The sequence below is a fragment of the Aptenodytes patagonicus genome, chromosome 17 (genome assembly GCF_965638725.1).
Source record: "Aptenodytes patagonicus chromosome 17, bAptPat1.pri.cur, whole genome shotgun sequence".
NCBI classification, from domain to species: Eukaryota; Metazoa; Chordata; class Aves; order Sphenisciformes; family Spheniscidae; genus Aptenodytes; species Aptenodytes patagonicus.
This window is the reverse complement of record NC_134965.1, coordinates 9,381,485-9,406,910: the sequence shown is the minus strand read 5'-3', so window position 1 is coordinate 9,406,910 and position 25,426 is coordinate 9,381,485. Positions and strand designations below refer to the sequence as shown.

The following is a 25,426-nucleotide window of genomic DNA, read 5'->3' as shown; positions in this document are numbered from 1 at the left end:
GTTTGCAGACGACACCAAGTTGGGTGGGAGTGTTGATCTGCTCGAGGGTAGGAAGGCTCTGCAGAGGGACCTGGACAGGCTGGATGGATGGGCCCAGGCCAACTGTATGAGGTTCAACAAGGCCAAGTGCCGGGTCCTGCACTTCGGCCACAACAACCCCATGCAGCGCTACAGGCTTGGGAAGAGTGGCTGGAAAGCTGCCTGGCGGAAAAGGACCTGGGGGTGTTGGTCGACAGCCGGCTGAACATGAGCCGGCAGTGTGCCCAGGCGGCCAAGAAGGCCAATGGCATCCTGGCCTGTATCAGAAATAGTGTGGCCAGTAGGAGTAGGGAAGTGATCGTGCCCCTGTACTCGGCACTGGTGAGGCCGCACCTCGAATACTGTGTTCAGTTTTGGGCCCCTCACTACAAGAAGGACGTTGAGGTGCTGGAGCGTGTCCAGAGAAGGGCAACGAGGCTGGTGAGGGGTCTGGAGCACAAGTCTTATGAGGAGCGGCTGAGGGAACTGGGACTGTTCAGCCTGGAGAAAAGGAGGCTGAGGGGAGACCTCATCGCTCTCTACAACTACCTGAAAGGAAGTTGTAGCGAGGTGGGTGTTGGTCTTTTCTCCGAAGTAACAAGCGATAGGACGAGAGGAAATGGCCTCAAGTTGCGGCAGGGGAGGTTTAGATTGGATGTAAGGAAAAATTTCTTTACTGAAAGAGTGGTGAAACATTGGAACAGGCTGCCCAGGGAAGTGGTGGAGTCCCCATCCCTGGAGGTATTTAAAAGGCGAGTAGATGAGGCGCTTAGGGACATGGTTTAGTGGGCCTGGTGGTGTTGGGTTGACGGTTGGACTCGATGATCTTAGAGGTCTCTTCCAACCTCAATGATTCTATGATTCTATGATTCTATGATTAAACCAAATTCATGAGATATCAAACCCCAGCAATTTCACAGCCTAAAAATAGCACTGCGAGAAGCCAGGCAAACTTCCTTTGACGCTTCATGAATCACGAAAGTATTTCCAAGGAGAGAGAGAGAAAAGTCAGCTCCAAATTGGGCCCTAATACGTACACGTGTAGTCAAACTCCAAAGCAGATATTACTGTGCCGTAGACCTCCCCGCAGTAATTTGCTGCCTGGATGTCAAAGCAGTAAAGAGATCCCAGCAACACCCTGGGTGCAGCTCTCCTTTCGCCCCACAAGCAGCCACTTCTATCGCTACCAGATGGTGCAACTCTCCCTGTGTAAACACTCGAAGGAAAACCCTGCCGAGGCAATTCTAAAAATAGGAGGAACAGACTTTCGTGAGCTTTTCAGATCCTTATCTTGAAGGGTGACTAAAACAAAGTAAGTTTTCCTCCACGTCCTTGCCAGTCTCTCTGGCGTGACTCGAAACCACTGTGCCTTTTAGCAGCAGCATGAATTGTTTTCTATAATTATCAGCAACTACAAAAGTATTACATAATAATCCATCAGAAAGGGAAAACCAGCCAGATTTCTGGACCAAGGCTTAAATTATATTTGGCCTTAAAATGGCCAATGATAGCAGGTTTCCGCCCAAGGGCATTACCACTCTGGAAGAAAATGAAGCAAGCTATCTTTCTGAGCACGAGGTTGGAATAGACAACAGCCTCAATTCAGAAAAGCAGTGACATATGTTTGTATTTCCTTGATGTTCATGTTCATTTACGCAAATGCTTATGGTCAAATGCTTTGTTAAAACAAGGCCCCATCTCTCTCTCTGGATTTAGGGTGGATTTTTCTTTTGCTCTGTCTCATGGATTCCATCTGGGTTTTCTGGAAGAGGTATCTACACAGTAAAGAATGTCCAACAGATTTACATGAAAATATTACAAACAAATCATTCAAACGCTGTTTCCATCACTAAACAGCACTGGCAGCCAGCTGCTGTCTTAGCAGAGGGAGTCACCAAAAAAATTAATGTGCCTGGAAGGCTCCTTCAAGTACCTCTGTAACGAGCAAAGTCATCTCAGGCATCAAGAGGATGGTGGTGATAGATTTGCCATTTTCACACTGAAAAGAAATGCTATCAGGTGTGGTTGTACCATTAAGAAGGTTCATCCCTAACGTTATTAGGCTGTTTTCACCTCTGAGCTGTGCTCAGCACTACTACAGGCTGTTAAGCAAACATCATGTGTGTGATGTAAGAGAAATAAAGCCTGCTGTGAAGCAGGAAGAGTAGGTTTTGGCCAGGGCCAGCAATGGCCCCTAGAACAGGGAAGGCCTTGTTCCCTTGACACCCAGCTGGCATGTCCCAAATGAAGCCAAGACCCTAGGAGATCTGGTGGCTTAGTCCCCACTGGGCCTTCACCTGCTACTGCTGAGAATGGTGGGCACTTGCTGTTGGAGCTGCACCAAAACTCACCAAACTTAAATGCGTAACGCCACGTTAGAAAAATCAAGACTATACAAGCTCAACATAAATGTTTAGAGCAGTCAGGTGTTCTGCATGCAATTTTGGGAAGATTTGCTATAAGCCTCAAATCTCAGCAGAATTGGGCAACGGGAGCAGGTTTTGGCATAAGAAACTCAAGGTGTCCAGAATAACTGAGTTTGGCAAATGCACAAAAAGAAATCCTGCCTGCCTAAACCCTTGGGCAACTATGTAGTTTGACAGCAATTCGACAGCAGTAAGGCACATGTCCGGGCAGAAAGGGGCCCCAAGCACCACTATGCTAATGCATATATTTCTGCTTCATGCCAGGCTGCTGGACTGTATCACTGAGGTTAAGAAAGCAGGAGAAAGCATCACCTCAGGGTTCACCACAAACACCTGCACATGAAGATCACATAAAACAATTTGCACTTCCACGGATTACTCAGGTAAGGTAAATTAAAAGCCAGTCAATGAGAAGCGCAAATCATTCATGAATTACATCCGTACTGATTACTGTTATTTAACAGAACAGGCTGCTCAAGATTTGAGCAAACCGTGTCCAATTTTAACCTGTTTGTTTTGGCTGGAAAGAAGCTCAAAAGACCATCTCCAGCCTTTACATCCTTGAGAAACTGATTCTGCCTAACGCATTTTCTAACCTTCCTTCCCAGCAGGCATGCAAGCGCTCAGGGTTTGATCATTTTACCTTTCAGAAAGCTGTCGAATCTGAGGAATCCCCATGTATTTGTTGAAGTGCTCTAACACATTCATGACACCTTGGAGAAGGTTGGCAACTTCCCCATATTGTCTCCTCCTGGTCATAGCCCTGTAGAGGAAATTAAAGATTTACAAAGGCGGGTTCGATGAAAATCCTGGGTGGTAATTCCACAGGTCACCTCATCCCCACTGGGTCATGCCGGTCCCTATTGACATTTATTTTTCTAAAATACACAACTCTTCATTAACATTCCAATGCAGCATTAAAATTTCACTTAACTGATGCTAAAATAAACCAATCTGGCACACATCTAACAACGCTTCAAAAAACATAAATGTCAAAAGCAACACTTGGCAAAGAACATGTAAACTACCGAATGCATCCGCTTCCCAGTATGGTCCGGAGGCAGTAGATGTTATTTCACTATGATGACCTGAGTTAAGCCATTCATCATCACACACAAAGTGTGAGTTAAAGCTTCACAGGGAGGAGAATCATTATGCTGAAAAGCTGTTAGCCTTGACTTTTCTGTTAATAACTTTCACAAGGAACTGACGGAAAAAAAACCAAGTTTGTTTATTTTTATTTCATGCTTTAGAATCGTTCCAATGGAGACAGCAGCCTAAGTAAAATTTAATTCTGAACACTTAACAACCCAGTGTTCGTGCAGAATATGCTACAATCCAAGAACAGGCTGTGCCTGGGTCCCGCAACTTCACAGATGCAATATGTAAAAAACTGGATTTCCCTAGCCTGTGTGCTCCTCAAGCACATTAAAAAACCCACAAAGGATTATTAGAAACATCTAACCCCGCTTCATACACAGCACAAGCTGTAAGGCTGCTTTGAACTCATTCTCAGAACTAGAGTAGACCTTTCCAAAAAAGAGATCTCATTCCAGTTTAAGACGAGACTGATAAAAATCCCCCCAAATCCCTGAAGAGCACACCCCTAATGAGGATACCTAACTGCACAGACTGTCTTACTCTTTAATGAAGCCAGACTCATTCATTATCACCAAGGATCAACACAGCAATTCAAGCGATTGATGCTGCAAACCTTTAAATACAGACACATCGGTTGCAGGTCACTCAGAGCAGCACGGAAAGGATCTGCCAGCAAAAATCAAGACTGCAACCTATTAAGCAAACTTCCCTCCAGAAAAACAAGCAGCTGTTAAGAGACCTGCGCAGAGCACTGCACCAAACTTAAGAACTCAGCAGTGGCATCAAAGTACCACTAAAAATTCACATACTTACTCCAGTGAATCCACACCCCCCGCCAGCATGTGCAGGTGATTGAGGGTGGTGATGGAGGTGGTCAGATGACGCTTGGCATGATCTAGCTGCTTGATATCCCGTGTGATTTCTTTAACCTAGTGAATGAAAAAACAAGAGTCTGGTTAAATATCAAGCCACAGCAACTAAATTTTAAGGAGATAAGAAGGGCTCTGTCCTCCCTTCGGGACTACAAGCACGTTGGCTCTACAGCCATGTTAACACAAGGACAAGGGTACAGGTTCAACACACGCTTGACAGCAAATTACCAACCAGTCAGCAGGATCAAAGACAAAAATGTTCCCTTCTTAACGAGAACTGGAAGCAAAAGTCAGTGTCCCCCTCCCTTTCAAACGCTAGAAAGAAACTGCTGCTCACCATTTGTTCAGATTTTTCAGCCTTGTCTTTAATATCCTTAATTTTACCAAAGAGCTGTTGAATGGCTTTCTGGGCTTCTTCCAGGGCCTGGAAAAGAAACAAGGTCAGAGTGGAAAGAAAACCTGCATTCAGTTTTCACCTCCTAAGAAACACAGAGTTGCTCCCTACAGCCCCTGGGCTGGAGCAGGGGAGGGGAGCTGTTTTCTTACAAAGAAAATATCGTCAGCACATCAAAAGTCAATGTACCACGTTGGGATATTTAACCTGAGTGGACCAGGGTTTCAGTATCCATTTTACAATAATGCTTTGGCAAAATCTGATTGAGATATTCTATGAAAGCACCTCTGTAATAAGAAGTATGAATAGGTTTAAGGTTACTGCAATAAATTTTGACGCACTAGGTGTGGAAAAATATGCAGAACTTACTCCTGAGCAATACGTATTTAGAGCAGGAAAATGAAACCTCCACAAAATCTCTAGCTCATCATTAATTCTAAATTAAAAATACACAACATTACATATAGAATACTGAGTGCTTGCCTAAACCCCACGCTGAATTAGCAGGATATTATCCTGTTGGAAAACACGATGCATATTTTGCTGATTCCTTTGTGGTGGGCAGCTCAGCTTCCCACTCACCTGCAGGAGGAATGGCTCTTTCTAGGCACGGAAGAGAGGGCACAGGTTTAGCAGGTAAAGAGGGAAACGGACCTCGCCTGGATTTTTGTGCTATTTTACTGCAAGCTGCTTGGGGCATCTGGTCCCCTTTATACAACCATGGTGCACCCTGACCTCACACAACCAGTGTGAACGACACGTGGATTCAATGACTGAAGCCACATGTCCAAAATCACATGTCCAAAATCCGACTTCTGAAGTAATTCGACACGTTTTGCCTTCCCAGTCTGATAACATTTCCAGCTCCAGCTCCACTTCATTTCCCGCTGTTAAGTGGGCTTCTATCCCTCTGTTTTTATATCCAGTCCCATGACCAAGGTTACAGCGCAAGCTACAAGCTCCTTCAGCAAATAAATTTAACACATCTTCATTTGGAAATGTATGAGCAAACTATCTGCCAGGAGCTTTTGCTGGAACATAGCTGCATTTTAATAAAAGTATAAAAGTTGGAAACGCTTTATAATTCACTTTCCAGAGGGGGGAAAAAAGTCTCCTCTGAAATATCTTCTGAATCATGTGAAAGTTAACACCTTATCTGTTAGTGTCACACAGCTATCGTATAGCATGTTCGCTAAGGGAAATGAACACACAAATGTGCTGCAGAGACAACTATATCAGAAATGAACACCACCACCTACCTTCTCATTTGGCTCCAGCCTAGCCACCTTTTAGAACAAAGTTTTCTCTTCTCTTCCATTTAAAGGCATGTGGATTAAGTGCAAACCAAAGAACTAAAGAATGCTCCTTTCAACATATTTAACTATAGCCTCTGTACTCAGTCCCAGACCACGGATGCAGCACATTACTCAAGTGGGCTATGAAGCAAGCAGCAACTCTCCTGCGTATTCTGAGATTTGGATAGGTCTGTTAAAAAAAAAAAAGTCAACCTGAAATTCTTCACAGATGCCAATTGCTATGCTTCCCTTTGCTGCAGCACTAATGTTAAATGCTAATTTCTCTGCATGATCCTAGGGAAGTCAGAGCTGCTGAATTCTCCAGAAGAAGAGGTGAGGATTTAGCCAGCCAACAAAAAGATCCTCCGAAAAGAGATGTTATCCTCCTTCATATCCAAAGCCAAGGCAATCTCACAAAACTTACTCAAATCTTTGGATCATCTCAAACCAGCTTAGGATCTCATGCACGCAGAACCACTGGGAGGCAAAGTACGGAGGATCCCTTTAAAAAGGGAAAAAAGGGAGACCTGGGGAACTACGGGCCAGTCAGCCTCACCTCTGTGCCCGGCAAGATCATGGAGCAGAGCCTCCTGGAAACTATGCCAAGGCACATGGAAAATAAGGAGGTGATTGGTGACAGCCAACGTGGCTTCACTAAGGGCAAATTGTGCCTGAAAAATTTGGTGGCCTTCTACGATGGGGTTACAGCGTTGGTGGATAAGGGAAGAGCAACTGACATCATCTACCTGGACTTGCGCAAAGCATTTGACACTGTCCTGCACGACATCCTTGTCTCTAAATTGGAGAGACATGGATTTGACAGATGGACCACTCGGTGGATAAGGAATTGGCTGGATGGTCGCACTCAAAGAGTTGCGGTCAACAACTCAATGTCCAAGTAGAGACCAGTGATGAGTGGTGTTCCTCAGGGGTCAGTATTGGGACCGTCGCTGTTTAACATCTTTGTCAGCAACATGGACAGCAGGATTGAGTGCACCCTCGGCAAGTTTGCCGATGACACCAAGCTGTGTGGTGCGGTCGACACGCTGGAGGGAAGGGATGCCATCCAGAGGGACCTTGACAGGCTTGAGAGGTGGGCCCGTGCGAACCTCATGAAGTTCAACAAGGCCAAGTGCAAGGTCCTGCACAGGGGTCAGGGCAATCCCAAGCACAGACACAGGCTGGGCAGAGAACGGATTGAGAGCAGCCCTGAGGAGAAGGACTTGGGGGTGTGGGTTGATGAGAAGCTCAACATGACCCAGCAATGTGCACTCGCAGCCCAGAAAGCCAACCGTATCCTGGGCTGCACCAAAAGCAGCGTGGCCAGCAGGTCGAGGGAGGGGATTCTGCCCCTCTACTCTGCTCTCATGAGACCCCACCTGGAGTACCGCGCTCAGCTCTGGGGCCCCCAACGTAAGAAGGACAGGGACCTGTTGGAGCAAGTCCAGAGGAAGGCCACAAAGATGATCAGAGGGCTGGAACTCCTCTCCTGTGAAGAAAGGCTGAGAGAGTTGAGGTTGTTCAGCCTGGAGAAGAGAAGGCTCTGGGGAGACCTTGTTGCAGCCTTCCAGTACCTGAAGGGGGCCTCCCAGAAAGCTGGAGAGGGACTTTTTACAAGGGCACGTAGTGATAGGACAGGGGTGATGGCTTTAAACTGAAAAAGGATAGATTTAGATTAGATGTAAGGAAGAAATTCTTCACTGTGAGGGTGGTGAGGCACTGGAACAGGTTGCCCAGAGAAGTTGTGGCTGCCCCATCCCTGGAAGTGTTCAAGGCCAGGCTGGATGGGGCTTTGAGCAACCTGGTCTAGTGGAAGGTGTCCCTGCCCACGGCAGGGGGGTTGGAACTAGGTGGTCTTTAAGGTCCCTTCCAACCCAAACTGTTCTATGATTCTATGATCAGCTGTAAGGAGCCTGGGGAGGTCCTACACACCATGCAGCACAACAGAGCAATGAAGACACGCAGCAGGACCACCCCAAATTCCCAACTAGCCGTACGCTTCTTAGACACATCTCTGATTCCATTCCCCTCTGCAGGGTTAATTTTTCAGATGCAGAAATATGCTCAGACAATAGCCACAGCAGCTCTTCTTAGCATGGCTGCCAAGGCAAACTCTAAGACTTCCAGCCATCCGGCGCAATCCTTTCACTTGGCGGTGGCATCCCTAACCTGCTCTCCAAGGAAGAGAGCATTGAGTTGCTATTTTGAGCATCAATACGCAGCTCAAAGCCATTTGTTCTTGACAGCCTTCAGCAACCAAGTTCAGAGTAAACAATATCGTCAGTGAGGACTTCCATCTCAGGTCTTACAGGTTTTACATCAAAATCCTTATCCACAAAGGGAAAACTGTCTTATCTGTTTTCCTCATGAGACACAATATCATCTACTTGAATATAGGGACCTTTTCCAAAGTTACTGCCCATAATTTATCCTCAGATAATAGCCCAAACCAGGCCCCAAAGAGGATTTCTAGCTGCCCACGTAACAGCAGTTTCTCTTTTTGTTCACTGTTAAGAAACCACACTCAATCTATTTCTCTAACAGGTCATGGTGCTATTTAATAATATAGTGACAAAAACCAGCAGAGACTACTTACAGGAAACTAGTTTACACCTGAAGAACATATTCCTGCTGCTCACCGCTCTGCACTCGGTGAAAACCAGCACACGCAGCAGTGGGCAAACTCCCCCTCTAAAAACTGCCCCTGGAACACCGACCAAAGTAAAATGGGATTTTGTTCTCATACACTTAAAACTGCCAAAAATGAGGTGAACTTGTGTCACCACCTGGTCCTGACACTTGTAGTTTTTACCTCCTTACAGACTCTGGAAAAACACAAATGAGAACATGTGCTCTGCCCCCGTCTGATGAATTAAAAAACTGTGGTCTCCCACTGCTGTGAAAAATAACATGGCTGGGATGTGGGGGAGAGACCGAACAGCAGCTGCCGTTCTGTTCGAGTTCTGTATCGCATCTCTTAGAGAAGGGGATACGTTTCCATAACTATTAAAAAAAAAAAAGAAAACACCCACAGAGAACTCAACAGCAAACTTAACAGACTTGAGTAAACCAGAATTGCTCATAAACACTTGTTTCATTTCTTAAAACTCGCTTTCAAATATTTGCTTAGCCATTAAGACATAAATCTTTAGCTACTCTCCTAAAAAAGAGCTGCATATTCCTTATTTGAGCCAGAACACACTAATTCATCAACATGTTTGGCTTTTATATAATTTACATTTAGAGATGAAAACATTTCTTCAAACATATGTAAGATTTGCTGAAAGTAACACTATGTGAAAATCTGTATTTTTAAGTCAGGAGAGCACTGTCAGGTAGATCTGATGAGAAGTTCAGAACCGAATTAAAGGTGATACTTCTTGCACAAAGTCTACAATTAAACTTTCTTACGGTTCTTAAGAAACCCATGAAACCTTTTTGGCTGTAACATGCCAACTGCAGCATCTGAAAGTAAAATATTACATGTAAAGGAAGGAAATAAATAAAACTAATAATGGAAAAACACCACCTTCCTGGTCACTGTAAAGACAGAGTAAAGCAAAGAGCAAAACCAATGAAATACAAACACCAATTTTAAGAAAACGCCTCATATTTGATAAATGGTGTTCATTATTAAGGGATAAGAAACTCACACCTAGGGCATAAAAGTAGGTCTAATTGTTGAAGGTGTAATATAGAAGTTTATTGGTGTATGTAACGATTATTCTTTCACCTGTAAAAGACAAGAGGGGAAACCACAGCCATGTTAAAGGCTACACTGTATATTGGAGAAAATGCATTTCCTTCACGCTCTGCTCCCTTTAAGACAGTGAATCATGAATTTTAAAAGCATTTTCTTACTGCTTTTGTTATTTTATTAATAGCAGGTTTATTTTGGACAGAAATTCTAAAACGAAAACAATATCAAGAGAATAGGAATCGCTCTTATTCCAGCCTAACTGGTTTACATGATGAACGACATCCAGTAATCTTACATCTGTGGCTTGACGCAGGGTTCACCTTGCATTACTCATTTATCGGTTTCCTCATTAGTGCAACTGGGGAACATGTAAATGTAGGCACCCCCAAATGGCATACAAAAGTTATTGTGTTTCCTTTCCTAGAACAGCAGTTCATTGCAGGGGCAGAGGACCACGAATAAATAAAGAGACTGGATACATAATCTGTTGTGGTTATTTGAAACAAGGATGTTGAAATTAAGGTTGCAATGTACTGGAAAAACACCATATGACTCTAATCAACAACTGAGCCTGCAAGCTACAATTAACCCATCAGCACTATTTATTAAACTTTATGCAACCTCTGAGGTCCCCGAACATCAGGCACTAGTTGAGAAATATGGCACGGATAGGGCTCGACTGCCCGAGAGAGGCAGAGCCGTCGGTCAGCAGTGTCTGACCGGCAGCCACGGCTACTTAGAGGCTTTTCCAGTAATGTTTGTCCCTGGGGTACCCCAGCAGCTCTGACAACAGTAAATTTAGCAAAGAGGGCAGGACCAGCAACAGAATAAGAGATTCTAGACAGAGCGCTCAATGCAAGACGGGCTTCGGTTACGTATCACTTTCTTCCTTCTCCTCCAGTGTAGTGCGTCTGATCCTCTGCCCCGGCACAGGTTCAGGAGCACGTCCCGGCTGCACGAGGGAAGCAGGCGATGGCAGGGTGTGATGGCAGGGTGCCTCCGCGGGGCACTGCCCAGCTCCACGCGTAGCACCGGTTAGAACCCCAGCACCCACAGAAGCAGGGACCCAAAACACAGTTCTTGGCAGGGAACACACAGGGGGATCTTCCAGTTTAAGACCATGATGTATTTTTAGCCACCCCTATTTCTCAGCCTGCCTGTATTTATGCAGAGGAAGCTCCCCTGCTCTTGTGTTTAAAGCAGAGATGAAACGCAGGAGACTGAGAAGCCACATGCGGGAGTTGGAAGACTCAACTCCTTAGCGCACAGCCAGACCCCAGGTAAGCTGGGCAGACAGCGAGCTGCACGGGCTTTCATCAAATTCTCCAAAGCTGGAGGGAAAAACACAGCACAGGAATCGGCTACACCTCTTCAACCTTCTTCACCTTGAGATGCAACAGGAAAAGAGTCCAAACACACCAGTATAAAACAATAGGAAGCAGAGTTAAACCATGAATCACTAAGAAAAAGACTGCCTAAAAAATAGCTTTACTTGGTGTCCTGGTTTCGTCTGGGATAGAGTTAATTTTCTTCCTAGTAGCTGGTACAGTGCTGTGTTTTGGATTTAGGATGAGAACAATGTTGATGACACCCCGATGTTTTAGTTGTTGCTGAGCGGTGCTTACACTAGTCAAGGACTTTTCAGCTTCCCATGCTCCACCGACTGAGCAGGCTGGAGGTGCACAAGAAGCTGGGAGGGGGCACAGCCAGGACAGCTGACCCAAACTGGCCAAAGGGACATTCCATACCATGGGACGTCATGCTCAGTACAGAAACTGGGGAAAGCTGGCCGGGGGGGCTGCTGCTCGGGGACCGGCTGGGCATCGGTCGGTGGGTGGTGAGCAATTGCATCGTGCATCACTTGCTTTGTATATTATTATTATTATTACATTATAATTATTGTTATTATTGTTTTATTTCAATTATTAAACTGTTTTTATCTCAACCCACGAGTTTTTCTCACTTCTACTCTTCCAATTCTCTCCCCCATCCCACCGGGGGGGGTAGGGGATGAGCGAGCGGCTGGGTGGTGCTCAGTTGCCGACTGAGGTTAAACCACGACACTTGGCATTATCCCAAGCAACTTTCAAGGTCAGCCTGCACATCATCACTTGTGTCACCTTTTTACATGAGATCTTGCAAGCAGCAAAAGGAGGAAAGAAACTAACCCAAGTGAGAGGTGGGACAAGACCACATCTAATTCATTACATTTTGAAGTGACGCATCCTTTAAAAGCAATTTACAGTACCAGACTGACATTAACACGCACAGAAACAGCACTAGCAACAATACTCAAGCAAAAAAACCAGTTCAGTGAATTACAGTCAGTCTCTCCGAATCCCCACAGCCGCTGCAGACGGACAGAGCCTCCTCCTCCTCCCCCTCCCAGCCTAGGTCGGCCCTGTCACATCGCTCCCATCAGTCAGCGGTGTCTCATTAGTGGGTGTGTTGATTTCTAAATACCTCTTTATTCATCCTGCCAGGACTCTTGTGCAAGCAAATACTGAAGTACTAGGAAATACGCAAACAGGAATTAAGAGAGGCCTGTGTGTTACTACAAAACGTCGCTTAACTGGGGAAAAAGCAAATTTTCAGAGGAAGTTTGCTTGCTTGGGAAACCCTGAGCTTGGGGACTAACTGAATTAACACTGTTCTGTCCCCAGTAATGGTTAAAATACCTCGATAGTTTCCATATGCTCACTGGTGTTGTGCTAGAAACGTGCTAGTTTTATTTGAATCTAGCCAATATGTTTTGCAATTGGATGTTATTACTCACATCAGAAAGCTGCCCTCTACTAAGCATTTTATAGACACTTGACACATCTGCCAAATTCACAGCATCCAAATGTATTTTTAATGTTACAAATTGGGCTGTGGTCAGGATGCTGAGAATTTAACACTCCTGGATCGGTCCCCACTCTTGAATACAGAGTGTTAATGCTTCTTTCATTTGCCGCCACACTTACAACCCAGATCAATGAAAATCTAGACCACGACTAAAAATAAGTTCCCATCCCCAATTCTCCAAGGAGTCTCAGCTGCAGAGATTTCAAAGAAACCCTTGCACACTGTGACCAGCCTAACAATTTCTGCCACTAAAACCTCATACAAATGAGTCCCTCCAGATTGAGAAAGGGTGGAAATATACTTTGATTCTCAGTCTGATTTCATTTTAGAGAAAACTCTGAAGTTTTACAGCTAGGGATAAACCGCTGCAGCTGAAGCCAAGAGGGCTTGCCGGTCAGAGCAGAGCAACATCGCACCGCAGCTGTGCCAGCTAATTTCCCTGAGCAGACAAACCTGAAGGGCTCATCACACTTGGTTTTGATTTTAGCAGATTTCTACCCTAGGAGTTCATCAAATACTACATAACTACTACAGTTGTCACTAAAGAAGAGAGTTTTCTGTCATCAGCTCCGGTGCTAACCACTAAGGCTGCACAGGACACTTTAAATCCACAAAGCAGATTATGTCCAACACTGCACCAAGCTTAAAATTGCTACTATTGCCCCTTCAGTTAAGCCCCCAAATCATGCTTAGAAATCAAACCCCACGTTCTGAATAGCTGCACAAACACTGACAGACACAGAGGGTGAAGCAAGAGGCAATTTCCAGGTTTGCTGGTTGAAACCTTGCAGCTTAACTCCCGAACTGCACTCCTGTGCTAGTCCAACACCCTTCTGAGGTGTCATTTTTTATTGCATTGCCCAGCCCTGCACACTGGTGCCTGCACCATGAAGAAAGGTGGTGATGTGCTGTAAGTGACAATGGTTTTAGCGGCCTTGCTGCCTTTAAGCAAGCCTTCAGCTTCATCACGCTCTGACTTCATGGTGGGTTACTACAGCTTCATCACGAGGCTCTATGTTGGCAGGTGAACGGCCGCAGCCTTCCCCCACGCACAGCCCAGGAAAAAAAGCCAGGAAAAACTCCCCCGTGCAGGCACTTATTATTTCCCTTATCACTCTTCTTTATTTCAGAATAGCAAAGCTGTGAGTCTCTGCCCTTCACATCCCTTCTGTTTATACCCTGATTGCAGCTGTTTACTGCACCTCCCTGTGCCCATGACACACCTCGTCTTGCAGGGCCTCTCCTCCAGCACCGAATAACTGACTGCCCTTGGCTGCTGGAGGCAGTGACGCACACCCGCTCCTTCACTCACCCTCCGCTCCAGCACCGAGCCGCCTGTTTTTGTTGATTGGGAGTGCTGCACACTAAATTTGCCTGGGAAGTCTGTAAATGACCGAGGGATTCCAGTCGATTTGTCTGCTGATGAGTTTGCATACCGCAGGCGGCGTTTCGGTCGTATTTGCAGTATCAGAGCCACGCCTGACTTCCATGGAGGGCAAGTTTAGCAACCACTCGAGCTGCATCAGATTTTGCAAGATGAATTCATGTTCAGGTTGAGACCTTAGAGGCAAAACATAGGTGGGGGAATGGACAATCATACCATGAACCCTACAAGTAGGGATTTCTAAGTGGAAATGCTAACAGTTCACCTGCCGTAAGCACAGAGGTAGCACAGCTGGAATAAACATTACCACACACCGAAAATGTAAGACCAAAAAAAAAAAAAGAGAAAGAAAAAAAAAGAGATCCACAGTAAGAAAAAAAAAAATCTCCTGCCTGTTGTCAGGATTTCTATTTTCAGGCTGGGCTTCCCGCTTTGCTGGCACCAAAACCAAACAGCACTGGCTGTGGAACAGCCCGGTCTTACTTTGCAGCTTGCACTGCCTTCAACACCACCAGCAAGAAAGCGTGCCTTTTGCCAGCACAAAACACGACCCGGTTTGCAGCCTCAGGCTGCAGGACAGCGACAGGGTACATTCCCCACCTTTCCATACAGAAGCAGAAGGCAAGGTCAAGCTCAGATTCGCTTCTGCCCTGAACCAGGCTTTGCAGCAGATGGCAAAAGTTATGCCTGACCTCTTCATACAGTTGCAGATGCCAGTTTTCATGGCCAGTAGCCAGAAGGATAATAAACAGCACTATTTCTTCTTGGCATGCCATTCACCTGAAACCCTTTTCAATAAACATGTTCTAGGCTAGAAAAAGCTCACTGTGTCTCTTAGATGGGAAGGACATTGTCCAACTGTCATAATTCACTAGGGAAATGACTCTAAATGAAACTCACTTTTGATTTATTTTGGCAGCTCAACTTCTGTTTATTATTCACTGGTTACAAAAGAGTGTTATGGGACTTAAATCACTCGACTGGAGTCTTACAGAATCTGTGGCATGACCTTTTTTTAAATATATAAAATAACACAGCTTAGGACACAATATTTAACCCCCATCCATTCACCATCTTAAAACGTATTGAAATCCACACTAGTCTGTTCATATTTCAGAATAATGACCCATTCATCAAAAAAACAGGAGATAAAGCTTAGCCGTGCAGGAGAGAATTAATACAATTGAAAGATGGTGCCTACAACATCAGGGGTTGTGACACAAAAAAGCCCCCAAATATTTTCTAGACTTAGGTTTAATTAGTTATTAAGAGCTTACGGTGATTTTCCCCATCTGCTCTTAAGGCTCAGGCAAAGGCAGTCAGTGCTGCCCCAGCAGCAGAGGCACCAACCGCGTGAGCCGAACCTGGGCACTGGGGCCAAGGAAGCAGCGCGCAATCCGATGTCTGGAAGTCAGCGTACATTTAAATAAATAAAAAAATGAAATAAAAGTGCCTACGGTAGGAGATCTGAAAGCACTGACTAGTTTAGCGTGAAACACTAAACTGCAGTCAAAAAAGGCAGCTCCACACAAACAGGTGGAGGTAAGGAGAGGCTGAAGCAACGGTGCTGCTTATTAAGCACGTTTATGCAAACGGTGCACAAAACGACCTCCCTGCTTGCCAGGCTGACACTGCCTGTAACCCAGCACTCGCAGAGCTGAGGAGAGGACAAGCCGCTGACTCCAGTGACACCATCCGCCAGCTGCCCTGTAGCTCAGGACACGGCTAGCTAAACGGGCACTCAAGTAGCCAGGATGACCCCATCAGCAGGGGAGTACCATACCCCCCACTGCTCTCTGCCACATGCAGCACCCGCATCACTCTCTTCTTCTGCTCACCGTCCATCTTCATCTCTTTCTTCCTCCCTGTATTGATTCTGCAAAGTGTTTCCTGATCTCTATTTAAAAAAAAAGTATTTCACATACTTCCATCTATGACATTGTCAAACCCAATAACCTGTGGACATTCTTCTACGCCAGACACATCCTCCTCCTTCCACAGGCTTAAACACTGCCAGACACCGCAGCGCACACGCAGGGCAGGCAGTCTGAGCCTCCCCACAGCTGAAGAGCTGAGGCGTTTATTTTTACATGCAAGGAGAAAGGACAGCACTGGTTACCAAAGGATGGGATGGCTAATTGAACTGTCAACTGCTGTGCTGGGTTCAGGCCGGACAGCAAGAATATATTTGTATTCTTTAACCACAGCAGCTGCCATCTCATTTCTTGCACTGCTGTAGTTATTAAAAAAAAAAAAATTACTGTTCTCATGGAGCGAAGAAGCAGGAGCCAACCAAAGCAATCCAAGTTATCAACCAGCATCCTCAGCCATGGGAAACATGCAAGGCTTTTCCCAGCCCAGAAAACATCCCTTTTCTCTCCTCATTAACACTTAACTTTGTTCTAGCACTAATTGAGCCAGACCTTAATATAGTAGGAGATATAAGCAATAAACCAATCTTTTCTTTAAAACACAGTCTTTACTCATCCAATTTCAGTCATTTACTTTATGCGCGTGTGCACACAGGGGAGGAAGGGAAAGACGGACCAGAGATAACAGAAAGAAGTATTTTTTTTAGATTCAAACTATAAAGCCACCAATCTTGGGATTCCTCTTGAATTCTTGATTCCTTCAGAGAGAGATTTTGTACGAAGCTGCCTCACCTTTACTGACCCGGGCACCCACGTCCTGGTTGCACAGATACTGTCAAGGGTTAAACCAGACTGCAAACGCAGAGGCTACTTTATTACAAGGACAAAAGCCTGATAGGTGAAGCAGCTTCGGCCAAACCACCAGTAACGGCATGTCAGCAACTGTCAAAAAAATTACAGCCAGTCCACGCAGAAGGTTTAGCAATAAACACAACTAAAGAGTGACAAATAAAAACTTACGGAGTGTGTTAAACGCTCAGTGGAAAAAAATCTATGGGAACTTTTTCTACTCTACCCTAAGGCAGAGGGGAAATTATGCCACAACTGGACTGCAGCTCTTAGCAAGGTCAGCCCAGACTCCAGTTCAGCAGCAGCTCGGAGAAAAACGTTACAGAGGAAAAATCGGATAGCACTGGCTCCCCAGAAACTGCAGGCGCAGCTTGAACCGCATATAGTTACAACTGAACCACGGCAGCTCCTGCATTCCCAGCCTCTCCCAAGGCATCCGAAATAGATCAAGTCTGGGACTCCCAAGGAAAATTCTGTTACGCCCTGCAGAGGAATGTTCCACCCACAACTGTTGTTTCCTCCCATAAAAGGATCATTAGCGAGATAATTTCTGAAGTTCATGGTATTGTCTACAGATTTTACTGAAATATCACACCAGGAAGGGGAAGCCAAATGAGCCAGACTATTTTAAGGCTTCTGCATTTGGAGGAAATTCTAGGGCAAAATTTCAAAAAGGCAGATGCTTTGAACTGGGAAACATTACGCTTTATGGAGAAGGGAGCATTCCTGTCTTTAGAGCTGCTTAAATAACTCTTTTGGGGCCACATCTATTTGATTGACTTTATTTTTAGATTTAGAATCTGCTTTTTCAGACACCTAAATACTATTTTATGTGAACACGTGTATGTGATCAAGACTATTTGGGAAACAGTTTAAAAGTTAAAGACTGACTATAAAAAGCTACTCTTACATACTTCTCATACCTACAGTTCACCTCGAAGACCCGGCTCAATCATCTCGGCACCCAGGTGGAGCACAGAAGTGTTATCCCCATCAGTACCACTGTCACATTACCAGCCAGACGGGACAGGAGACCCGATCACAAGGGAGTTCAGTGGCTGGATCTGCAATTAGGATTTTGAACTTGCTATCCCTAAGGTCTCCTTTTGCTTAAGGAGCATGGAGAGCACATTCCCATAGCTGCATACCACATATTCCCCACTGGGTCTGACTGGGATTTGGATTGCTCTAACTGGGAGAATAACATGCAGCACTATTCAGACATGTCTCTGCTGGCAGCACTCCCTCACCATCAGCGATCAGCAAAATGTAACCCTGGTCTCAAAAACAAGACTGGGCTCCCCTCTCCTGGATGGCTGCAAAGGCGCAGCTCTCAACAAGGCTCAGTAAAGCAGCACTGCTCCTCCACGCGACAGGGAAAGCTGCTTTGCCGGGCTCAGCTGGTAAACGACCCCTTCCCCAAAGAGAAAGCAAGCTGTTAAAGGCTAAATACCCTTAGTTTGTCTTCTAGGAACCTGCCTGGTATCACTGGTCTCCAAACACGCTACCAAAAAAAGAGATTAGATAGGTTGATGGCAGGTCCCAGTGATTTGGGCAGTACTTGAACCAACGGCCTACACGAGATTCCCAACCCCATGTTTGGCAGTTAAGGCTGACGGGAGATGGAAAAGCCAAAGGCGAGCTTCCTGAATCAGCTTCTGCACCCACGGCACACGGTGCTCCCTCACCTGCAAGGGCAGCAGGGATGGCAACCGCTCGGGTGTGCAGCTCTGCCTCCCCACCCAAACCCGAGGCAGGCAGGGCACAGCTAACACGGACGACTGAGAGCAGAGGCTCAGCAGGGAAACCCCTCCTGGCTTGCTTTGACTTAAACAAGAACTTTTTCTCTTCTACCGCTGCATCTGAGGTTTATGTTTCCTTTGGAAGGAAGTCAGAGATTGAAAGGATGTTTATGAAAACTATTATTTACTCTCCAGACAAGAACGGCTCCTCTAGCTGTGATACCACGCGGTCAGGCAATTCTGGCAAATGCTGATTACAGTTTGCATCGTGAGTTGTTAAGACAGAATGTGACTGAAGATAAGAGGCTTTTGCAAAACACCTTCCAGGTCCAATCTTGCAATAAATACACAAGATCCTGAGCTCCCACTGAAATTCAAGCAGCCGCGACATCAGCGTTCATATGCATTTTTATTTACAGCACGCACTTTCAAGAACACGACGGATTGCACCGTTCTCAGTGTGTCAAGGGATGGAAATACGTCAAAAGACAGGAATGGCTTTTTCAAAGGCTAGTCTGCTGCAAGTACTGCGTACTACAGGCTATAGACAACTCACATGGTAAGAAAGAGTTATAAACGGGAAAAGGTACCTGAAGATTAAACTTTTCACTGTGGCTGGTTTTAAGCTTTGTTTCAAACCTATTGCGAAAGCTGGTTGCCAACTGTTTCTTGATTAAATCAAGGGTGGTTTGCAGTTGTGGTTAATATGATAAAATGCAATAACGATCTTCAGCCTGGGCTTCACAGGATAACGCTATCTATCTGTGTGTGTGTGCTTCAATCACATTTTGCAGGGAAATATTGGTCTTGAGGGTACAAATTCCCTACAAATTTAGTAAGAATAGAAGATCAGCAGAAAAAATAAACTAATTTTATTGTGGGACCAAACTACTACCAGAAAAGGTAAATAACGAAAAAAGCCCCTTTCAGTAGCACTGACTCCCTTCCTAGCAGAGCAGACTTGTCTTAAAGGCACCTTGCTTTCAGTTGTTTCAAAACAATTTCTTACCATACACTGGAAAGTGAAACCCTTCCTCTCCAAGTGGGAGAAGCCAGGCCTCTTGCTCTATAAAAACTTGACATTTCTAAGCGTCCTTGATTCCACTGAGAATATGCTGGTAAAACAAAGGCACCCTTCAGCACAGAAACAGGCGGCTGAAGCTGAAAAGCAAGGTTTTCGTCCCCACAAGCGGGTATCAACAGGGTGGTCACGTGAAAAAGCCTGCCTCGCTCCCCCAGCTAGCACACAGGATAAACTACTCAGAGAAAGTAGCGCAGGGGGTGACAGGAACAGCAAATGTTTCTTCTAGGTTTCCTCTGTCTGGTTCTGGAGAGACAAATATAAAATTCCATCTCAAACTGAAATGCAATTCAAGCATTGCCCAGAACTGAGATGACCTCTTCCTCTGCGGGTCCCTCTGGCCAGCTAACATGCAAGGCCTGAGCTTGCTGATGCTCCTTTACTGCTTTAAACTTCAAGACCCAGCCAAGTCCTGCCACTCTAACAGTCTGGTTCCAGCAATTCACATACGAAATGCACGTACACGTGTGAAATGGTGGACTTGGATTAGACACGCAGAATGAAAAAGCTCGCAGCATTTCAGATTCAAACAATTTTTCTAACCAGAGAGCTAACACTTACAATAATTGAATCGTTTCAGTATTTGTTAGGATCTCTTAAAGTAAGAAACAACTGTTACGCTTCTGGGAGACTGTCTGGCCTTAGCCCATGCAGTCTGTGCAGCTGCAAGCTCTGGTGTCCAAAGTCTGCTTCTACCTTGCAAAGCAGCAAAGTGAGGGAAAACAGGAAAATTCACAGCTAAATACAGGAATATTTGTGATTAACTGCAGCTCCAGGCCACCTGAAAGATGCCCTGCACAGACACGCCACATACACATGCACATTTGAAGGTTTTTACTTGGACAGGAGTTTAATTGGTTCCTGTACAACCAAACTAAATGAAGGGCTGCACAGACAGATCTGCCTCCCCAGTACTTCAGAGCAGGATACCGTCCAAGTCCGTCTGTACATGCTTTGGAGAACTTCAAAGGGATTAAAGAGTGAGAAAGCACAGACATAAGGCAAAGCTCTAAACAAAGCTTGCCGAATCTCCGTAGCACAGAGACTCTTTTGTTACCCTGCAAGCACAGCTGACCTCGGCACTGCTTTTGTTCATCTCTCACCACGTTCATCCTTTGGACCTGCAAGTCCTGAGGCACTCCGGGCAATTTTCACCCACAGCTCTTCTCGATCCCACTTTTTTGTGGTCTGCTCTGAATTTGTCACCTCGACTGGGCCCAAAAGGTTACAACAGCACCAGCTTTCCAATCATACCCAAACTCTCCAAGTACTGCACTAGTTTCCACTCCCTCCTCAATTTCTGTAAATGCCTCCCCACTTGATTTCTTGTCTCATCCCTGCACAGTGATTACAGGCAGCACCACTCCTAGGTATGCCACATCCCAAGCACATCCCCAGTTTATTAAACTGCTATTAGCAGTACTCAGGCAATCATGCAAGCATTAAACTAGTTCTGCTAGGAGAGGTAAGCATCTCACTTTTTTTGAAAGCAATACAAAGGCACAGATAAGTTAAGTAATTCACTCAAGGCCACGGACTCTGTGGCAGAGGGAGGATTAGAAATATACACCAATGGCTACTGCAGCAAGAAGTGGAAAATACAGCCAGCCATGCTGGTGAGGCAACGACTACCCCATCCCAGCAAACTAGTCTTAAATCTGGTACTAAAAAGATGAGTCAGTGTTGACACTGAGGAAAGCAGCATGACTGACGATTCAAGGCATTAATGTTCCTGGCTTAAAACAGAACAGACCCAGGAAATACAGCAGCACTGGGTGATACCTCAAAATCAGACAACACGAGGACCAAGCTCAGTGTTCACAAACACTGCAGCCATGGCCGTGCTGTTCAATACCGTACTCCGAGCAAAAGACAAGTGAAAACCTGATAGCTGAGTAAGACATGCAAGATGAACTGGCAGTCAGTCATCAGGCTTAGTCACTAGCAACTCAGGATACTTCAGCAAACAACCTAGTTAAAAGGCTAAATAGCCTTTTATTGATCTTTACTCAGTAGCAAATCTGCTTGTACCTATTTAACGCTGTTCGTTTTATCATTAGCTCCAGAGTGACACAACTGCAAGCCTCCTGGTTTTGCTTCTGATTTTTAAATCAATTTCTCATTCACTTCCCTTTGGAGGGTGATCGGAACGCAGGCTAGAACAGATGTTCAGTGAGCAGCTCGCAAAGTCATTACTCTAAGCGGCAGCAGAAACACCTCCCTAACAATGAGAGCAGGTTTCTGCCTGCCAGGGCCATTCCTCAATTTAGCATTTCAAGATGAGAACCCTTGGCGTTACCGGAGATGAGATACACATACCTGCCTGCCATCTTGTCCCACGTTGGTCTGTCCTCTCACTACAGTTCGAATGTTGTCATCCAACCTCCTGGAGAAAAGAATCTATAATGTCAAACTCATTCTCTATGTGCCCGATCCAAACAATTGTGGGAACCTTGAGCTACAGAACAGATTTAAATTAAAAATTGGTGTTACCAATGCTAAACTTACTTTTTTTTTTCCTCCCTCTCTGTAGGCCATCACTACCTTACATAATTTAAAACTCCTGTTGCAAAAATAAAAATCCATTTCCTAATTTAATCGGGGCTTCTTGCATTTCTCTTCCGTTAAGCAATATTGTCAGTTTTCCCTTGTCCGTTTTTATTTCCAGTTTCCACATATTAAAGTGCTGTCTCAATCATTTCAGGTCGGTAATGCCAGACTGCACAGCAAATTTATGTATTTCCTGCACACTTATATTTATTTTGTACTTTTAGTACCAACAATGGCAATAAAAAAAATACAAAATGAGGTTTTACAATTGCTATTTTAACCTCACAAACAGAATAAGTTTTCAGCAACCGAATCTTCTGGGTACTTTGTTCTCTCTGCCTTCAGACTGTGCTAAAATTTGGTACTTGTGGATTCTTAGTTCACTGTTTTTTCAAAGCTCTGCTTTGCAACCCATCAGCTGAAATAATCTGAAAGGCACATATTATACAACAGGGGCAAAGTATAAAAAAGAATTATAATTACAGGGAGTCATTTGCGTCTCTGTCCCACTATTGGACTTGAGACTGACCCTATTCATGCCTTTTAAGCAAATTAATTCCTATCGGCTAGAGTGCAAAGGCTGTATCTATGACGCCTCAGTGACAACCAGACTACTCGCCACCTGAGATGCAATGAAATGCAGAAACATTTACCTTATTTTCAGTCTGATTTTGTTCACAACTTCATCGATGTTTGCCAAAGACTACAACATGAAAAAAAACAGAGAGAGGCGAAATGGGGAACCTTTTACTGCGATACACATCAGCTGTGATACCTAACACCTTCTCACACGTGGCACTTTACAAAGAGAAGAGCAATGACTTCGTTTTACAGACGGAGGAACTGAGACACACGGCAACTTAGCGGCTCCTCAGGTCACATAATGAAGAGCGGCAAAAGACAGAGCAGGCCAGGGTGCAGCCCTGCGGGTCCCAGAGGCTCCCCGCTTCCCACCCAGCCCTGAGCAAGCAGGGTGCCCCGAGCTCTGCCTTGTCAGCAGAACTGCTCCCGAAACGTTGTGGTGACAGTGACCTCCAGTGGACAACGGGGACAGAGCCTTCGCCTTCACTGGCAGAGACCCTCCTGCAGAGCCCAGACACCCAGCGCATGGGGTGGAGGAGGCCTGGCTGCTGCCGGAGCTGTAGTTGGGGTACTGCAGGGAAAATAGCTCTCCACTACTGGCAAAGGGAAAAAAGCCGAGTCAGCGCCACCAGCAAACTAACTAGAAACAGCTGAAAGCCGAAAAAGCCAGTGCTGCAGAGGATCTTAAACATGGTAAACGTTGGAGCTGCCTCACAACCCAATCTTCAGCTGCAGAAACACCTCCTTTCTGCAATAGCTTAGTCCAAAACTGCCCCTGGGGCTGATTTGGGGAAGACAAAGTACAGATGTGAGCCCACGGCAATCTCGTTCTTTACATCTCAAAAGCAACAATAGGTTTCAAACACGGATGACTCTCTAGTGACATTTCACAGGCAATACCTGCCTTATTTGGCTGAAACCCCTGAGGATTTACCAATGATTAACAGGCAGCAAATTATGAAATACTGCAAGAGAAACCTCTATATAGAGAACTAATTTATTTCTACAGATCAAAGCAGGACTTTTACTGCAGCAAGCACTTTGGGTGGAAAGAAACTACATAATGGCAGTGAACCTCATGAGATGCGAATTTAAGAAGTGATTATTGTTATAGTCTTACTACCTGTGCTACTGTTTAAAAGAAAAGGCTTGGGTACGGGTTTAAACACGCCTTCAGTCACTTACTATCAGGTTACCCCTCGCACTGAGAGGGCCGTACTGCGAGCACCACTTACTTGCTCAGTGGGAAAGAGAGTATTAATATACTCCACAGCGTTGAAATCTGCTCTGTCCAGCGGATCTTGGCTGGGAAATACCTGAAGAGAGGGAGGAAAACAAAGACAATCAACAATACATCACCGTTAATTTCTGTAACTTTACACAGTATCTACTACTTTAATTACTTCAGCACCCACTCACGATTGTGTTTCACAGCATTGTCCTAACAAGCGTGCACAGAGAGCGGTCAGGCCTCTGCCCAGGAGTAAAGCAGCTACGTGCTCTGGAGGTCTATGACATTAAAATTCCTGTGGATATCGGCCTGGGTAAACACAGATAACACACACGCGTGCTTCCACATACAGCCCCAGCACGATCGATCACGTGCAAGCAATTCCCGAGACACACGATCCATTAATTATGCATCCCAAACCATGCTGATGCTTTTGCCATTGTCTGGAAATGAAACCTCCTGCTGAGGCATTGCTCTTATCTTTGCCTGGGCTTTGCAAGGCCCCGTGGTGAGAGACAGAGGATTTGCTTTTCACAGCCACGTAATAGGAAACACGATGAATTAAGAAATGGTTGTACAAGTTCTCTGGAGACTTGGGTTTGCCGCTTTCACATGAAAAAGAGGGAGAGAAACAGAATCTGCCGAATGATTCTTCCTACCCACGGGAAAGGGAAAAGAGCAGCTGTGGTGCAAACAGATCTCATCTCTCCTCAGAAGTATCTCAAACAATGCAAACGCAGCTGCCAGGCTTTGCTTTTTGTCCCCACAGACTAAAATACGCTGCGTTCCTTTCTCTGCTACCATATTTGTTCCATGTTTATACAGCCATCAGCTCTGCACTCCATGGTCAAAACCCTGCCTAGCTCACGCCGCAGCATCACCTCTGCACGTCACCCTGGTCACATGCAGCATTTACATTGTTTTTACACATTTTGCAGTGTAAAAGCAGTGGTTTTGTGAGACCATTTAAACGAGAGCAACTGCTCCCTGAAATAGGCCTCTTCAGCAGCTTTCCCAAAGCTACTCCTGTGGCCAGGGAGAAGCAGGCAGCAGGTAAATACGCATGAGGTCATGCCTGAGTGAGGAAGATGCTCTGACATTAGCCCGTCGTAAGAGCGCAGTTGCAGCATCACAACCAGCCTGTCCTGCTCCGGGCTCACAACTCCTGCAGGTTCAATTAATCCCAAATCTCCACAAGCATTAAGAGCAGCTGAAGCGAGGGGCAGGATGGAAGATAACGGCTAGTCAGGAACCCCACTCTCAAACTGCAGATAGAGCTCAACGCTGCAGGCAGCCGTACCAGCTAAAGTTGCTACTCCTAGGTCTCTGTCACAACCCATTAACCAGAAATGACCACCCCACGTCTGGTGGAGCACCAGTCTGCGCGCGCTCCCTACCCCGCTTCAGGCAGAAGTCGGCTGAGCCAGTTCTGCTTATTTAACCAGAACCTGGCAGGTTTTGCCCAAAGCTGATTAAGGAACAC

At 45.5% G+C, this 25,426-nt stretch overlaps 1 protein-coding gene across 3 annotated transcripts in view; it reads right to left on the bottom strand.

The window, feature by feature from the left end:
* Nucleotides 1-25,426, bottom strand: part of VPS53 (VPS53 subunit of GARP complex) — a 73,770-nt gene that overhangs the window by 45,904 nt on the left and 2,440 nt on the right. For all 3 annotated transcript variants that reach the window (XM_076354630.1, XM_076354628.1, XM_076354629.1), the window contains exons 2-7: nucleotides 23,948-24,028; nucleotides 22,784-22,833; nucleotides 21,900-21,966; nucleotides 4,755-4,841; nucleotides 4,359-4,474; nucleotides 3,088-3,207 (exon numbers count right to left, since the gene is read on the bottom strand). In XM_076354630.1, coding sequence (XP_076210745.1) covers nucleotides 3,088-3,207; nucleotides 4,359-4,474; nucleotides 4,755-4,757 — 239 coding nt within the window. In that variant the 5' untranslated portion in view covers nucleotides 4,758-4,841; nucleotides 21,900-21,966; nucleotides 22,784-22,833; nucleotides 23,948-24,028. The remainder of the gene's footprint in view (nucleotides 1-3,087; nucleotides 3,208-4,358; nucleotides 4,475-4,754; nucleotides 4,842-21,899; nucleotides 21,967-22,783; nucleotides 22,834-23,947; nucleotides 24,029-25,426) is intronic.